This window comes from Citrus sinensis, chromosome 3, assembly GCF_022201045.2.
Source record: "Citrus sinensis cultivar Valencia sweet orange chromosome 3, DVS_A1.0, whole genome shotgun sequence".
Classification (NCBI taxonomy): domain Eukaryota; kingdom Viridiplantae; phylum Streptophyta; class Magnoliopsida; order Sapindales; family Rutaceae; genus Citrus; species Citrus sinensis.
Window position 1 is genome coordinate 3,142,254 of NC_068558.1, and position 17,859 is coordinate 3,160,112.

Here is a 17,859-nt window from a genome sequence, read left to right on the forward strand (position 1 = left end):
TCTCAATTTAACAAGAGTAAGATTGCCATTCTGTACAAATTGAAGTGTGATTAAATTATTTAATTAATGGGATGATGGTCACATGAGCCGCACTGTTCATTGATTAACTGCAACTTCATTTAACTGAAATTACAGTAGCACAACAGTAGTGCAGTAGTGACTGATGAAACGTACAACAGCAGTATAACAAGAGATGCAGCAGATGGATACAGCGTAACAGTGAGCAATCGGCTACACCATTACTACGCAATGAAGAATATTAGAACAAGAAAGAGTGCACAAGAGATATCTCTCATGGACCTCTCTCTTAAATCTTAATAGGTAAGTGCACAATAAAATTTGAGGTGCAAGAGAGCCATCATGGACTCAACATCCAGGTGGAAGAAAACACACTATGGACACATTATAAAATACAAACTCAAATATTAAAACTAACCATATCAGCAAACAACTTCTCCTTAATTTTTTTTTTAATTTTTTTTATACAATATGTACAAATCCCATAATCTTAGATTGCTTTTGTCGGATTTTTTAATCTAAAATTGTTGGATCTTCAATCCAACGTTAGGCTTATGTGTGAATAATTATATGCTGTAAAATGTTTTATAAGGTTAAATCCAATTAAAAGTGGTCTATTACGATTTTCAGTATTATGGGTTTTAATGTATTTAATAAGGTGAGCTATTAATATGTAGAAACTTAATGATATTCTAATTCTATAATGAGTAGAATCAAGAGTTCCTAATGACAACATAAAAAATTATCTATATAAATGGTTATGATCTCTAAGTCACACGTATCTTTTTATTCTTTATGATATCTCATCATCAGAGAGAACGTGTAGATCTAGAAGGTCAATCACACAACGTTATAGAGTAATTCAGCGTTATAAATTCAGGTATGCTTAGTGATACAACATAAATGTTCTTGATTTATAATTGATGGTTTTCGTCCAAGGAATTTCTTGTTCTAACAATTTTTTCTCTTATTACAAAATTTCCATTCTCATGACTTTAAACTCTTATTATTTAAAAAAAAAAATTGGTTAAAATAAAAATGTAAATATAAATTATCAAATATGGTGAGTATCAAAAATTTGTTAAAAAACAATTTATTCAAGTATTTAATTGAATTTTTATTCAACAAATAAGAAGTGGATAAATTTTAGAGTGGCGCTACTAGCACCCCTCTATAACGTTCATAAAACTTCTTTTATTGTGTTTTACATTTTTACGCTTAATTAAAAATAAATTCCTAATCAATTCATATATTCTTGCTCTCACTACAAAAAAGATTCACACCCCATTTGGATAATTCTTTCTTTAACAGTGAAATTTGTATATGAAAAAAATTAACAAAAAACTCATTAATCGTTAATTTTCCAAATTCTTCTTGTCGCCATATTTATTTTCAAAACTATTCTTTCTTTATCATTGACATAGGAATTAGGAAGCCAAGAGCTAGTGCGAGAAATGACTTTCTTTATAATTGACCTTTGACTCTTTGCGCAAATTGAATTAATTCTCATAATTTTATTGATCAATTAAAGATTTTTTTAAAAAATTTAGGAGATAGACTATAAAATTGTGAACGTTTGGTGTGTTCTTAAATTTTGAGAAACTAAATAAACAAACCACATTGGGATTTGTTTTTAAAGAAAACAAGCAAGAAAGAAGATGATTGTAGAGAAACTCAACTACATTAGAGATGGAAATTTATACCCTTAAATTAAAATATAAATTTGTGAGTCATGACACACAGAGGCATTCAGTTACCATATATAGAGTTTGAGATTTAGAGATAGAAAGAGAAAAGGAGATAGAGAGAAAAATTATTTTATGAAGAAATTAGATTGTTTTTTCGAAAATACCCTTAAAAGGGATTTCATGAGGATTTCGGAGGGATGCCAGCAGTAGCATTCATAAATTTATTTTTGACCATTTTGGGGGTGTCAAAAGGCCTAATCTATCGCAGGCTTGTAATGGGCCAATTACATGAGCTTATTAACCGCGTAAACGGAGCTTGGGTTCAATGTTTATTCGAACAATTCTGCACCGCAGCAAGTCGGACAGATTGCAAACTAAAATTAAGCATGCATCTCTGCACTCTGCGCCATTCCAGAAAGGAAATAAAAAACAGGAAAAGACCACTATGAAGAACAGCACTAACTATCACAACAATCACAACTAAGGTTAACAAATATCTGATTCACACTTGTTCTCAATCTTTCCCCGTATCCAATAGCATACGCTTAAGTTAAAGTGAAAACGCAGAAGAAACATGGAAAAATATGCTGGGAAGCAAAAGAAAGAAATAAGTGAGTGCTTTGGCAAAGGGGTGCACTAAACACAATTGATTTGATGAAGAAATGCATGAACTTTAGAATAGCAAAACAAAAACCCTTTCTAGTGCATTTATACTGGTATTTTACAATAGTGTTGCATAATTAGATTGAAAGAACTAATAGCGAATATAAGTGGAAAAAACAAAAAATTCTTACGAACAAACACCCTGAACAAAAAAAATGAAGCGAATAAGGCAACATGGGAAGGGACAGGTTCATAGTAGGCCAGTGGCATACTATATTGTAGTGGAAAGAACAGCATGTTTTGACTCTTCTCACCAATTCAGCAAGAGTTAGCCAGCAATTTCCAAGAAAGCCCGACATATATGCAAGCTTGGCCAGTTCCATGCATCAGTGTTCGCCAAAAACTGCTCTTATATAGGCATTGAAAAATGCAGTTAAACTTGCACTCGATTGATAAGGGGCATAATTACACAAGAACATATTCACCTCTCACCCAACATTCAGAATTAACTACATCGCCTAATATGCTATTTGAGTACCAACCATTCAGAAAACCCACAGCACAGTAGCCCTTCATTCTCTGTATAACTCGGTATATCAAGGGCAGAACAATCACACAGTATGCCACATGGCTTGCTGCAAAAACTTCACTTGGAAAGCCTATCCAAGAGCTAGTTCCATCAATGCAAACGCAGAAGATTGTTTGTCACACAAATATACATTAAAAAGAAATGATCCTCAACCAAATAAAAAACTAAACAGGAAGCAGAAAAACAAACTGGTAAAATCCCATTCCTCATTCAGGAATATTTTTTGTGCATACTCTGATGCAAGCAGCTCAAGAATATAACGTGGGAAGATATTAGTTTCTGAAGATCAACATCTATATCCTTGCTTCCAGTTAGATTGATAACAATACTTGGCAACAAAAGCTCAGCAACTTCAGATTTCAGCAACCTATATCTTGACATAATCTGAAAGTAGAGCATCAAGCAAATTAAGAGAAACATAATTAAATACCAATAGAACTATCAATTAATGCATTTTAAGTATAGAAACCGATTCTTGGTAATGAAATAAGACAATTAAAAGAAAAATGAATGCACATGGTATATCATTGCATGCTAGAACAATCATCTGGTTGTTTCGTTTGTTGTGAGTTAAAAATAAGGAATCACATAAACAAAATATCTTGGAACCCCACCAAATATCTTGGAGGAGCTCTCGCGGCTGTCCCACATCTGGAATAAAACAACAATATGCCTAGATAGAAACAACCAAACTCGATAATTAGGATCTTGGGGCATCAAAAGCTCTCTCTCAATCATTGTCTGCAAAGAGTTACAACACCACAAGCATGCCAAAAAATATTCTGGGAGGAGAAGAAAACAGTTTTTTAATTAGAAAGGAAAAGCAAACCCAACGATTACAGATGATGTTCCATTGCTTGTACACTCAGTACGAGACAAGCTAAATGGGGGTTCTCATGCTACGACATCTGTCAACATAGAGATACAAAATAACAGCTAATACAGACCTCAGAACCGGGAACTGTAATGATATCTAGTCTCTACTGAAAGGGCCACTACATCAATAAACAACCTAAATAGAGAACCTACATCTTAAAACTCTTACTAGGAAGAGGAAGAACTGGGCATGGAGCTGACCCTTTTGAGAAGGCCTTTAATTTCACTCTCCAATTTGGCTTTCATCTCTGGAGAAAGTTTATCCCCGGAGTTCTTTAGCATTGATGTCATCATCTCAAGATTCTGCCGTATGAAGTCAAGGGGAGGTGCCTCGCCAGGTTGAGAAACTGAATCGGCAGGCTTTGCTGGAGTCCTAGATCCTTCCACAGGACGAAGAGTATAACTTACCAGGATTGGACCAAAACAGTTATTTGTCTCTAAACTCCGAATAGCTTCTCCAGCATCTGCACCTCTCATGAAAACAACCTCCGCGATACCCGAATCATTTGACAACTGTGTTTCTGATTCCTTCAAGGGCCCAAACCTGGAAAATGTTGCAACCAAAAATTCTTTTGAAGGCATGGAAACTCCAGGGGCAAATGTCAAGATAAGAGTAGTCACAGAAGATTCTCCATTATTATTCCCTCTGTCGTTATTAAAATTTATATCTAACATCCTGGAAGCAAATTTATTACTTCGCTTGCCAGGAGTAGCTCCCCCTTTCCTCTTCCTCTTCTTCCTCTCAGGTTTGACAAGAGGTGAAGCACCAGGTTCAGCACTAGTTCCATTTAAATCAGGTATGCCTGCAGCAGGCATAATTTCTGGTTGCCCAGATAGTGATTTTGCTTTCCTTCTCCTCCTTTTCTTCTCAGGTTTACCTTCAGCTAAGAGTGGGGCAGCTCCTGGGGGATCTTTGACCAACAATACTGGTACAACAGAATTTCCATTATTATGTTTAGGAATAGAATTAATTGCGTAGGGACCTTTCACCCGCAAATCTGCCACCAATGAGCCAGGTTGTGCACTGCCTCCATTCAGATCTTTTAAGCTGGTAGTAACTTTAGTCTCCGAGCTCCCTGAAGTAGCACCTCCTTTCCTCCTTCTCTTCTTTGTCTCAGAGCCAACATGACCAACAACCTGGGAATTTTCTGCCATTACCAGCGGTGTAGAACCATTACCATTCAAATCTGGTATGCTATTAGTTTGTTTAGTTTGCAGATTCAATGGAGTTACACCTTCCTTCTTTCTATCCTTCCGTGCAGATCGCCCACCGTCAGGTGTATGAGTTCCCATGCTTTGGAAATCTTTCACTGACAAGCTACTTGTATCAATGTTTATATTCACGTCTGATAGCCCAGAAAGAGATTTAACCTTCGATCTAACTGAGTTAGCATTCTTCTTCCTCTTTTGCATCTTCTGCTGACAGTCAATACTGGGTGAAGGCTGATTGCTCTCCTCAGAATCTTTTCCAAGAAATGTATCACTGTTTTCATTTGTGCCAGGTTTAGCATCTTTCTGTTTCTGACCGACCATATTCTTGCAGTATGTTACATAAACGGACTCATCATGATATGCAGATATTCTAAATCTGGAAAAGAACCACTCAATTAAATCAAAATTTTTAGTTTCTTTTGGATAAAAGCAATCAACAGCTGTCAATAAAAGTTGCGAGAGCAATTCAGCTGCCGCTGCATTTTTCAACTCCGGATTTGCAGATATATCACTCTCACTTATGAATTTTCTGAACCATAATTTTTGAAATCTCTTGCCACTACCTTTGACAACTGAAGGAGACACCACAAACTGATCAGCACCAGTGTCCTCCACCCCTTCATGAGTAACTTTCATCGGCTTCAGATCTTCCGCTTCACTTGAGAAGCCTTTTTCCCAGTTCACATAGGGATATGACAGATACTTGCTCTTCTTCCGTTCTCTCAAATCAAAGCCCTTTTGGCTTTTACCGTCACACCGATCATCTCCATTTCCCAGTTCACATAGGGATATGCAAGATGCATTGTTCTCTTGCACACCGAATACTGTGTCCACATCCATAGAATCCACTTTTTCCTCGTTCTCATTATCACCTCCATTAGTGACTTCCACGTCACAAGCAATGGCAGCATCACCGTTCACATCAACAACCACTTTACCATTTTCTTCGGTCGAATCTAACCCAGTACACTTCTCCCTAGAACCAAACAACCCAGCTTCACACAGGGTTTTATCAGCTGGATTTTGAGTTTCTACGGTTTCTGGGGTTTTAGGGCTTTCCATCATAAAAAGGAAAACAAAAATTACCAAAGATCCCTTCTTTGAAATCACTTCAACTCTCCAATCTCACAGTCTCTTCATAGCTGATCAGAAAAAGGCAAAAAAAAAAAAAAAAGAATCTGAGCTTCATGAATAGCTATACATATAATTGAGAAAAGAAACAAACTTCAATAAAAATGCGAGTAATAAAAAAAATACCTGGAAGAAAGAAATCCGGGCATCACATTCTGATCCGAGTCGAGTAACTCGGTTAACTCGGTTTACCTAACTCATCCGAGTGGGAACACATGTTTAATGCTTCCTGGTAAGAGAGAGACACGACAAGAGTTGAAAGTGAGAAGACAGAGAAAATAATAAATAATGACTTCAAATAAAAAAAGATATTTAGGCAGGCAAGTAGGCAACAGATAGAGAGGGGGCTTTAATACTTTACTACAAAACAAAAGAAACAGAGTTTTTTTTTTTTTTCCCGAAATTTAAATGGGCACAATTTTTTTGTCGTCCGAAGAATTTTATTCTTTTGACATAAATCATAAAGAATAAATAAATAAAATTTTAAAATATAAAAAATTAATAAAATTTCACACCTTAGTTGTTTAATAAATAAATCCTAGGATACTTATATTTTCTAATGTTTTTAATGTGAAAGTGAAACCGAGTCTTTTGTATCGGCTCTGTGTGCGACTGTGTTAATGACTCGTGTAATTTAATTTGTACCATTTATCTAACATATATTTGAATGGGACGCTCTCAATTTGGATTTACACTAGTTTCCAGCACAGCTATACCACACATTTCTGAAAATCCTTAATCACTATCGAAGTTGACATGTAGTGATAATTTCAAAAGCACTTCCGTGATTGCTTTATCTTATCTTATAACCTATAATGTGATTATGAACGCGCAAAGTTATATAGCCCATCCTGAGTTTTGACCACATCATATTCATGGACCACGTATTAAATAAGAGTAATGATACAACTATAAATTTTTATATAAATTTATTTTGTACAAACTGACGTGGCATGATAAGATTAGTTGAATGAAAATATAAATTAATAAAAACAAATCATGTGGGCCAAATGATATTTAATTCAACCAATCTTATCATGCCACGTCAGTTTATACAAAATAAATTTGTACAAGAATTTATGACTGTATCATTACTCATTAAATAATCATACAATAAAGCCAGGAGATTTTTTCTACTCTTTTTTTTGGTGGGGGGGATTTACCCTTTAGGGGCACAAATGATACAAATTTCTTATAAATTATAAACTTTACTATTAATGCATTTGGCTTCTCCCACTGCTTGTAAGAAATTGCTCTCTCTCTCTCTCTCTCTCTCTCTCTCTCTCTCTCTCTCTCTCTACATATATGGGAATTGGAAAATGTTGCTGTGCAAAGAATTCAATGTTCAGTACCACGTTTTGTCCTCTTCATCAGGGTTTCCTACTCCAGGCGCCAGGTTTTCTCGCCTTGAAAGATATGTCGACCAAACAATCGACAATAATTTAAAATTCGTTGAATTAAAAATGAAAAATAAATTCACACAAAACATGAACAATTCAACAATAAATTACAACCTTCAACTTATCCATAATATCTACAAATACATTTCTCCAAATACAATTGGTCATCAATTTTGCTTCTTCCATGTTTTGTGGTCCTCCGCTGCTACCTTATGTTGACTGTTGTATCGTTTATGGCCTATTCCACCTTATTATTTCTTATTTATTTTTCAAGATCACATGAAACAAAGACTGCTGGACCATTGTCAAATGGTGTGGACTGTGGATGTATATATTTGTCCTGCTCATCAAATTCTGATCTAATCTGCCGCCCCAAGATGAAACAGTAGAATTGAATGCAAGATTATCTGGCTGGCTCATATCTGCAAACACAGTCGTATATGTTCCCTTTGATCAATTTTTCTGCAAGCCTCTGATTCTTCACCATTGCAAGCTGCAAAACAAGGCAATAACTCGATATCACAGGAGTCGTCCAAAAAAATAAATAAATAATTGATGTAGACATTAGACCCTCACAGGTCTACAACAACGGGCAATGAGTCAAGAAAACTTTCTTCTTTTCAGATTCACAAGGGAATATTGATTTTGTTTATGAGGATACCAGTGAGGCAGAATGTTAAGCTCAAATTTCATATCAGTGGGAAACAATTCAAGGACAGGACCGGCATGTGATCGGCTTTTAACAAACATTCTCATAGATATAAAAGTACACAACCATACCTTCAAAGCCTCACATTTAAACCGAGCATTGAAGTTGGTATGAAGAGCTCTACCCATCCCTTCCAAAATAATCTGCACGGTACAAAGTCAAACTCATGAAATTACAACTACATGCTTCCTCTCTGTTTTTCCTTGATATGTATTGATTGTGACAAATTGTTCTCGTAGAAGAGGAGGAAACATAGAATATAAAAAACAAAAAAGAACCCAGGAAAGCCGCATATAACATTCTCAAAGCAGGGATCTTTCAGTCATTGAATAATCATCATACCAGATCAGCATTTTTTGCAGCAGCAGCTAGCTCAGAGCTGACTTGCCTCAGATCTATGCAAGGGCTTCCACAGCCATTCTCAACAACCATCAGAGGAACTGAAGGTGAATTCTCTTTAGAACCATCTAGGGTGTTAATCATTGCATCCACAAGTAAACCTCCTGCCTCAGCAGCCCTACGAAGAATGTCACAATGCTGTGGAATAGAAGAATCAGTTTGCTCTGTTTGACTAACCTTTTTTTTTTTTTAATGAATGTTGTATTTAGAGTTAAATCACACAAAATTGTTGAGTCTTTATGAGTGGCACCGAAACAAAAGACATCTACTGTTGTAACAAAATAATAAGTAGATTCTTAAAGTCTCCACAATCTCCATATACTCATATCAGATAAAAGATACCATGATTTCAGCTTTAGTTAATGTTCTTTAATTAATATATTACCAGTTTAAGATGAAAGCTGTTCAAAACAAAAGAGACAAGATTAAGATGAAAGCCATTAAATGTCCATGCACAGAGACAACCTTTGCAGCCTCAGCTACAATATCGGGGAGCTCCATGGCAGTTATATCGTTTAGTGCAGGGAGGGAATTTGCAACCAAAACAACCTGCAAAAACATTCTCATCATTGTTTTCAATACATAAAGTTTAGTTGAAAGAAAAAGAAGACAACACTATTCCAGAGAAACTGAGCCCACAAGGGAATATTATTTTTTAGTTGCTATTCGTCTATTCGAGTTAAACTATAGTAGATCTACTAAATTAGAGAGGTTCAGATATTAAGGACTTAAAAGAATGCATATATTCCAAATGCCGATGTGGGTTTAAAATTGATGTTTCGCCAGCAATCTTTTATAGATACATTTATTGAATGAATGATTAGACTTGACAGGCAGGGTAAGGAAGCTACCTATAATAGCAGTGAACTAGTCATTTAAAGCTTTTCCCTAACTTCACGAAGAAATAAACTTACTTCAGTTCCACGTCTTAGTAGTTCCCTTGCCAGGGGTAGCATCCCCAGAACAACATCAGCACCAGAGTTGTCCACAAACAGTAAAGCTCTCTTATGTGGGCGAGGCTTGTTGTCACCAGACCCTAGCATTCTCTCCTTGAAGGCATCAAAATCATCCACCTAAGTTGAAAATAAAAAACTTCTCCTCAGAAATTCGGCCTCAATTAATTTTGATTAATACATAATGCAAATAAAGCATTCTCTAATGTTTAAAGGTACTCTTTCCCCCATCCAGCCTCCCTTACCCGCCAAGGTCTTTGCATTTTATTGCGACTCATTCTGTAAATTTCAATAATTGTCCCTTTGTGATAGAGATCCACACAGGCACGGGATCCCCAGTCAAATATATTTGCGGCAAGAACGCCCTCAATAAGCATAAGCAGTCTTGTCTCCTGCAAATTAGAGAGGGTTTTAGATACTAGAGAGACAACAGTAGAATTGATGCTAGGTGATGCGCTGAAAGCATGTCGCAAGGACTGGAAAACCGTGGGCTTCCCAAATGTATTGGTATCAGATACAGATAGAGCAGCAATTTAGGTTTACCAATCTCTAATTAAAGAGACTTCTGAATACCAAAAAGAGAAAGTTTACAGTCAAGGTCATAATCAAAAGTTGATTTGTTTATAACTCTTTGCAACAGGAGGAACTGGAAGGTAAAGTCATAATTACGGCATACCTTACTCATACTGTCAAGTTCCACCAATAAGTCAGGTAAAACAGCAAGTGATGCCTCATTTTCCCTGCCAAATTGAAGAAGAAAGAACTAATAAATGAATAAAAAAGCTAAAAAATAAAAAAAGAAACTTCAGAGGGTGGTTGATTAACTGGCTGGAAGTGGGGGTTTTGTGAAAAAGTTAAAAGTTACATGAAGGGCGGGCCACCCCCCCTTCTTTTTGTTTTACTTTCCATTTTAAGGCTAAACTGCTAAACCAGTTACCTCTGCTTTATGCTTCTATAGGCATCAAGAAATTGGAACTCCCTCAAGCATTCTTCCCTTAATTCCAAAAGATTGGCCAAGCCCAACTTTCCATAAGCAGCAGGCTCCTCCATCAACCTATCCAGGGGGTTAAGACATTATTGATTAGTGTATATTACAAAGATATATGTGTCCAACTATAGTTACCTTGCCAAGTGAGCAGAAAATGCACGAGCAAATGCATCACCCCTTCTTTTAGCATCATCAGTTCCACCTTCACTTGCCACTGCCTACCATGTTCCAAATTAAATCATAATCATAAAATGATATCAGAAGCAGATCAAATACAACTTCAAGGTAATAAGAAAAGGACAAGAAAGTAGATGGTGTATTTCCAACTAAGTGGACTTAGCAATATGTAACATCTCCAATAAAATCAAGTTCAACTATCAGGTAATAAAATATTTTAAAGCAGATGTTTAAACTACTTAAAAGAGTAACCCCATAGGAAAAAAAACATTATCAATCATTAAGGGAAGACATAGCAGATGCACTGGAATATGTAATAAAAAGATTTTGGGAAGATAATATTTGTTTACCTTATCCACAAGGTCTGGTAAATGCTCTGACAGCACAGTGAACCAATACCTATAGCAACATGCAAATGTTGAGTAAGCTAACCTAACCTAACATTTGTCATGGTTTGGTAAAATAATATTCATTATTATCTGTCTGATAACAGTTAAAATAAGATGCATTTGAGTACTATGAACCAACTCACTCTAACTCGCTGTGATCTGCGAGATCAATGGTGTTAGGCTCATACCTGGAGGCACATTAAAATAAACATAGAAATCAAATAAATATTATGTAGAATGCATCAGCAACTGCGTTAACTGAAAAACCAATAGATTAATTGGAAATCAAGTAAAGCCTGTATCTATTGAATTTCCGCACAAAATATCATTTGCTGAAAATTGAATTACAACAAAGGGACTGATGCAAAATATAAACCCATCAGTGACATAATAAGCAAAACCACTTAAAAATCAGAAATGAAAACGAATGCGTAACTAAACGTGAGAGAACCACGAAAACTGTGAATCAGATCCATCCAATATTTTTTTGATAACCCAGACTCCCAGATCTATCCAATATTTAATCAGACAATTCATGAGTACAAGTGTTCAACAAGGTTGTTGCAAAGAAAAGTTAGTTCGAGTAATGAACAAAAAACCAATAAGCAATTTTGCATACATTTTGGGGTCGGCTAGCAGAGGAAACACTTCCAAAGTGGGTACTAGATGAAGAACTCCAACGTTTAACGCACTTGCATCAGAACGCAAAGTGCTGCCTTTGGATAGAGGAACTTCAAAGCCTCCAAGTCCAGTGGTTCCAGATGGAGCCATAGGTACAGGAGCAGTAATCTCAGTTCCCTTCAGAACAAATTTTTCCATCCACGAAATCTGCATTTGAACCAAGATAAATATCAACCGAGGATCCAATAAGAATAAAGTTGAAAAGGACATTACTGCATACGTTTGGACAGTCGATGCTTAATTAAATTCCTAAAAGCAATGGTGGTTGACTATATAATTAAAAAATAATAATAATGTTCTAACTCAAATAAGATCTGGCACAAGGCTTAATTTCTAGTATAGGGAAATAAATATTTTTTGAAATTTAACATGAATTCCAAAATGAAATATAAAAGGTCTTTAACTTCAACATATTCCACTGTAAAGCACAAAACTATTTGTCCATATCTCACATCAATAGATTCCAACCTTTTCACTTTTATTAAAGAATATATGCTTCCATTCTTTATTAGCTAGGAATATTTGAATAATGGCTATGTATGCTTCAGAATCCGAATAATGGCAATTACTTTTCTGCCAACTTCATCTAGTCATACCAAAGGCTACTGGAGATACAATAATGAAGGACCATCATCAGATTCAGGTGCTTAAGAACCATTTCCAAATTTAACATGAAATGGAACTATACCATTCTAAATCAAGACAATACCCATATTTGGATTTTGTTTGCCATTTAGGAAGAGAAAGAAGCTACATATAGAAAAAATTACAGTCCTGGATTAGAAAAAATTCATCTTTGAAATTTTAGGCATTAAAGATCCATCAAATTCAACTATCCTAAACTTTCAGTCAAATTGAGTGTAAAACCTCACTCATGAATTTCCAAAATTGCTGGCCCAAGATACAACCAAGCAAGCATGTTTAAGTACCATGGATGCCAAAATGCATGTGAGATGGAAGTCATTTGATTGAAGGGTGTTTTGTGATGGATAAATTATTTGATTGAAGGGTGTTTCATGTTGGATCTACACCTGTTCAACCAGTTAAAGCAGGTTGCCAAAACTACCCATATCCTATTTAGTTCTTATCCATGGGTATGTAACGAATCAACCCCGCAACCTGATCTTTAATTTTTAAAAAGTTCAGAAAACTTCTAAAATTTGAATATTTACTAAACAAATGAAATTCAAAATATGGCTACAACACTAACTTCAGATTTAAGTAGGTTACAGGCCAAATGGCCAAACCACAAACCTGAAACAAATCTGCTTACGGACAAATTGGACTCTGGTAACTCAATTGAGATAATTAGCAATATAAACTGTATTACTTAAAGGAAGTGGCATTTCAAGTAAGAGTAGGCAAACTCTTGCTTCACTTGCCTTCTCATTCAAATCTCCCAGCGGTGGACCATGAATCCTTCCACCAGTGTATGGAGCACCCATTGGGAACCTTTCAACTAATTGATGAACCATCAAGTCATCCAAACCGTGTTTCTCATAACTCATGAATGCACCTAAAGCCCCCAGAAAACCTTCATGCCGCAAGAACATTGCTTGTGCCTCACCTTTTGACCTAAATGATTAATGTGACACTTCAAAGTGTATAGAATGCAGATAAACAAAATATAGAAGGAAAATTAATTGCAGTTAAAGAAATCATCAACTATGAGACGGCAAGCATTTTGATGATCAGTGCAACAGTTTTCTGTCAGTTAGGTATTAAAAGGTAACAGACACTAGTATTTTACCAGAACTGAACTGCAAAGGATATTGTATCCATGGTATAAGCATGACCCCTTATAAAAAATCCTCCAAAAAAGATGCGCTTAAGTCCAAATCTAAGTGCATTCAAGTAAGATATCTGCACATCAGGAGGGCAAACCAGAACACAAAACGGCATCATACTATGCATGTTGCATAAAAATCCCTCATGAACAATGGACATTATATTTCACATAATGCATAAAAGTACTGTCTTTGAGGAACTAACCTGCCCAATGTTATATGAGATCATTCGCAAGAGGGACAGAGAAATATCTTCAGGTCTGTAGTCTGCAAGCTCCTTCTTGTCAGAAATAGTCTTGCCAAAACTAGAGGCAATGGTTGAAGCCGAGAGACCGATCTATGATGATTGGAGATTAATTTACACGGTAATGAATAGAGAAAGTACAAAAAAAAAAAAAAAGATCCATGCTCACACAATGAATAATTAACATTCCAGCCATCAATTAACTAATCAATGCATTTTAATATCCCAATATCAAAAGATACAAAGAACAGAGTCCAATATTTGTTGTTCACATTTCAGATGTACCTTAGAATAATCCATGCCACCATAAATGTCTCCAACTAACATGTCTATGGTGCTATTATCTCCCCTCTGACTCAGCTCTAGCAATTCATCAAAACTGAAATGGAACTACCAAATAAGTCCATAACAATAATTCTTAATATAAAAGTAAAAGATGGCTGGAATATCAGTACAACCTCTTGCACTTTGTTAACAGCCTTCCCAATCCCCAATAAGTGCCACCTCCAACATTTGTCCCACTGACCCGCTCGAACTTCCCATCCCCATCAACCTATACCAAATAAAAAACATAGACCCTTATAAGTTTTTATATACTTCAAATCAAATGCCTGACAGTCAAAGTTGAGAAGGAAGATGATTGTACCTTGATCATACTAACACCAGATCCAATATTAACAAGAAGATAAGGAAACAAATCATTAGTGTCAATCTGCACGAACTCTTTCTGACCCTCCATGTGAGTGAAAGCTTCATGACGAATAGCCTATTCATCATATGGTTAAAAGATTAATTAATGTTAACCAGAATATCTAATTAATATCAAAGAAATACAGGGAAGGAAACACAATTGGGTATGCAAAATCATGATCAGAAATGATTGATAATATATGTTCATGTTCCCTCACACAGCCAAGAAGTAAAATACGAAATAAGCAAAAAGGATCATACCAAGATTTGGTGAAAAATCTCAAATTTGTAAAATTCATTCACTCTTCTCTTTTCACAAATTAACCATGATAAACAGAGTTGTGGCGCAACAGACATGAGGATTTACTTTAAACTTTTACTGCATTGGTTTTGCTTGATACTACATATTGTGTTTTTCATCATAAATTCTGTAGCAGAGTTACCAGATTCTGCTAGGAGAAAGACAAAAATTAACATGTAAAAAATTATTAAAGAAAATTCCCTTTTTCTCTCTAATGCACAATCTGCTCCATATAAAATGCAATAACTACCAGACAAGAAACAGAAGTGGAAATTTGTAACCAGAACACACCTTGAGCAAAAAATTTGCCCCTGCCACAAGACAATCCATTTCATCTTCTTTGTCAAGGCTAACTCCAAGTCTCTCTTTGAAGAGGTCTGCGAACTTGTACGCCCCACCACCTGTAGCCTTCTTGCAAATGAACTTGTTAGCAGAACACTCTTAAACAATGTATACTCTTGACTGATTCAAATAGGAAAGGGAGAAAAAAAAAAAACTGATATAATAATTGAAGCTACAAACACAAAGTTTACCTTAATAACAGCATTATCATTGACCTGAACCCCAGGATTCCAATGGCGTGAATCCACTCCTAGCCATAAGAGAATTTACAGATTTTTAAAGAAAAATGAAACGGAAATAAACTAAATTTCTCAATAACTTGAAGTTACATACTTTCTTAAACTTATGTAAAAGCAACAAAAGCAACACTAAAATCTGCTATGTCCAGCAATTAGTAAGAAAAATGAAAAAAGGAAAGATGGAGAGAGAGAGAGAGAGAGCAATGAGACGTGAATACCACCACGGTGAAGCTGCTTGGAATGTATGAAGTCTAAGCATTCATTGATCTTGGTTGTCTCAAATTTAACAAAATGAAGCCTACCACCAAGAATCGGGTAGCTTCTCCTATTACCATTTGAAATACCCAATCTCTCGTTGATAGTCTTCTTCCTTTTATCATCAATTGATTGGTCCTCATGCCTTGAAAAATATACCAACTTGATGAGAGACCCTGTTAACCGACAATAATTCTTAGTATTATATACATTGTAATAAAAACTCACATTTCACAAAACATTTAGAGAGGAAAGAAAGGGATGGAGATTAGCAAACAGTTAAATGCCTCTCACTTTGAATGCTTACCAAGGAAGATGAAATTGAACATAAAAATAACATTTGAAAATAATCTGAAAACAGAGAATGAACTCTCAAGTGGTTGACACACTCAAGATCTGGGTCTGATAAAAGACCTTAACTTCCTTCCCAATCATAATAACTACTAAAATTTATTTATCAAAAAAAAAATATTATTGTTATCAAAAGAAAGTGTATGCATGCAGACATTAATCAGAGTCTCATGTGAATATTCGTAATAGATTAAAAGAAAGAAAACAAATAATGAAAAGCCATGTATTTATATACATATATGAAAGAACATGCATGCTATCAGAAATTAAAAGTCAATGAAACCATGACACAATGCAGTAAACAATAAAAAGGCAAAAGAGAATTAATACAAGTTAAAACAGAGAACATAGAAATAGTTGAAGGAAAAAAAAAAGAAGAAGCAGAAGAGAAGAATTGTTAAAGAGTATCACCTCCAATATCAAGAGCCAAGTGAGAGATGTCATCAGATTGATTAGGCAACAAGATAGTGGGATTTTTCACTTCAAAATTGCCTTGAATTGCAGCCTTGCTTAAGTCCAGCTGTGGCCTTGAACCAGACCGGTGCATAGAAGGCATTTCTCTCTCACTGCCGCCGCCGCTACCACCTTGTTGGTTTTGGGTATCAATATTACTATTACTATTCTCTTCTCCAACCAAAACAACAGCCTTGTCATTACCCTTATTGCCTCTGCTGTTACCATCGTTGCTATTTAATGTTCCGTCAATTTCAAGAACTGGGGTTTGGCCTTCACTTAGACCAGCCATTTCCTCTCTACCAGCCGCCTAACCCCAACCCCCCAACTGTTTGATTTTGGTCAGTGTCCTTTTTGGTCACTTGTCCTGTCCCAAGTCCCAACCAATATCATAAATTTTCAATCTAAAAGTACCAAATCAAAACAAAAGACCCACACATTTATGAAGTAGTCGAACAAAATATGTTCAATCTAGGCGTCGGATAATGTCAACCAAAAAATAGTAATAATAATAAATTAAAAAGGTAGTATTTATTATTGAGATTAAATGCAGGAAGGATTTGCTCAACTAAAAAAGGCAGCTTGAATTGAATAATAAACTCCAATAATCAAAAGTTTATTTTACTAATCGAAACGAACTAAGAAACAGATTCAGATAATATTAAAGAATATATAAACTATGAGATGGATTAGGTGAAAATTGATACTGTTTATGAATTAATTAAAAAAAAAAAAAACAGAGAGAAGAGGAAAAGAATGAACAAACCAAACGGCGCGACAAAATGCAGACCTTTGATTTATTTGACGATGTTTTTGACGAATGGGCGAAGCCAACCAAATATGTGTGTGTTCGTGCGTGCTGAATGCTTGCTGTCAAAACTAAACTAAAGCTGTGCTGCCCATCCATCGAACTGAGTTGATGACCACATTGGTTTTGTTTGTTGTCTGCAATCAACTAATCATACTCGCGAAAATAGCGCGTGTGTCACCCTTTCTTGTGGATGTGATGATTGTTGACTGATATGATGATTCTGATTTCCATGGTCAATTACATTGACGCTGCTCATACATATCCTCTCCATCTGATTTTAGATGTGTTAATGATAACATGCTCATAAATTATAAATTATTTTAATATTTTTCCACATTAAATTATTATTTATTTTTATCTTAATTTTTATATTTTCTTATTATAGGCATGTTTTGGGAACATTTAAGTACAAATAATTAGAAGAGCGAAAAGATATTGAAGCTTCAGAAGAAAATATAAAAGAATTGAATAGGGAAAGGAATAAAAAAAATTAAATTAAAAAAAGAAATCAATTGGAAGATTTAATTAAGGAGGTGGCGGCCCAATAATTTGGAGTTTGCCTAATGTAAGTCG

At 35.4% G+C, this 17,859-nt stretch overlaps 2 protein-coding genes across 3 annotated transcripts; both read right to left on the reverse strand.

Annotated features, from left to right (window-relative positions):
* Positions 1–3,678: 3,678 nt before the first annotated feature.
* Positions 3,679–6,440, reverse strand: LOC102621386 (serine/threonine-protein kinase ATM). Its single transcript, XM_015529794.3, has 2 exons — positions 6,244–6,440; positions 3,679–6,128 (listed from the first exon to the last, which is right to left on the reverse strand). Exon 2 carries the CDS (start codon positions 6,049–6,051, stop codon positions 3,943–3,945), a length of 2,109 nt encoding a protein of 702 aa, XP_015385280.2. The 5' UTR covers positions 6,052–6,128; positions 6,244–6,440; the 3' UTR covers positions 3,679–3,942.
* Positions 6,441–7,555: 1,115 nt separating this feature from the next.
* On the reverse strand, positions 7,556–17,514 carry LOC102629945 (pantothenate kinase 2). Of its 2 annotated transcripts, none has more exons than XM_052437465.1 (23): positions 17,266–17,514; positions 16,434–16,842; positions 15,635–15,847; positions 15,369–15,427; positions 15,127–15,243; positions 14,491–14,610; positions 14,303–14,397; positions 14,130–14,223; positions 13,806–13,937; positions 13,564–13,676; positions 13,196–13,388; positions 11,752–11,960; positions 11,276–11,320; positions 11,094–11,142; positions 10,702–10,784; positions 10,516–10,632; positions 10,255–10,318; positions 9,824–9,970; positions 9,540–9,698; positions 9,091–9,174; positions 8,569–8,763; positions 8,298–8,369; positions 7,556–8,010 (listed from the first exon to the last, which is right to left on the reverse strand). In XM_052437465.1, exons 2-23 carry the CDS (start codon positions 16,765–16,767, stop codon positions 7,921–7,923), a joined length of 2,784 nt encoding a protein of 927 aa, XP_052293425.1. In that variant the 5' UTR covers positions 16,768–16,842; positions 17,266–17,514; the 3' UTR covers positions 7,556–7,920. The 2 variants fall into 2 exon arrangements, with proteins under 2 accessions (XP_052293425.1, XP_052293426.1); XM_052437466.1 differs by having other exon boundaries at positions 17,242–17,514.
* Positions 17,515–17,859: the final 345 nt, after the last annotated feature.

What these genes read in the sequence shown, in the direction of transcription:
- LOC102621386 (XM_015529794.3), bottom strand. Translation starts at nt 6,051, where the DNA reads ATGATGGAAAGCCCTAAAACCCCAGAAACCGTAGAAACTCAAAATCCA.
- LOC102629945 (XM_052437465.1), bottom strand. Translation starts at nt 16,767, where the DNA reads ATGGCTGGTCTAAGTGAAGGCCAAACCCCAGTTCTTGAAATTGACGGA. An exon ending in TATAGAAGCATAAAGCAGAG is followed by an intron (nt 10,319 to 10,515) that starts GTAACTGGTTTA and finishes TCAATTTGGCAG; the next exon opens with GGAAAATGAGGCATCACTTG. An exon ending in AAATGCAAAGACCTTGGCGG is followed by an intron (nt 9,699 to 9,823) that starts GTAAGGGAGGCT and finishes TTTTCAACTTAG; the next exon opens with GTGGATGATTTTGATGCCTT.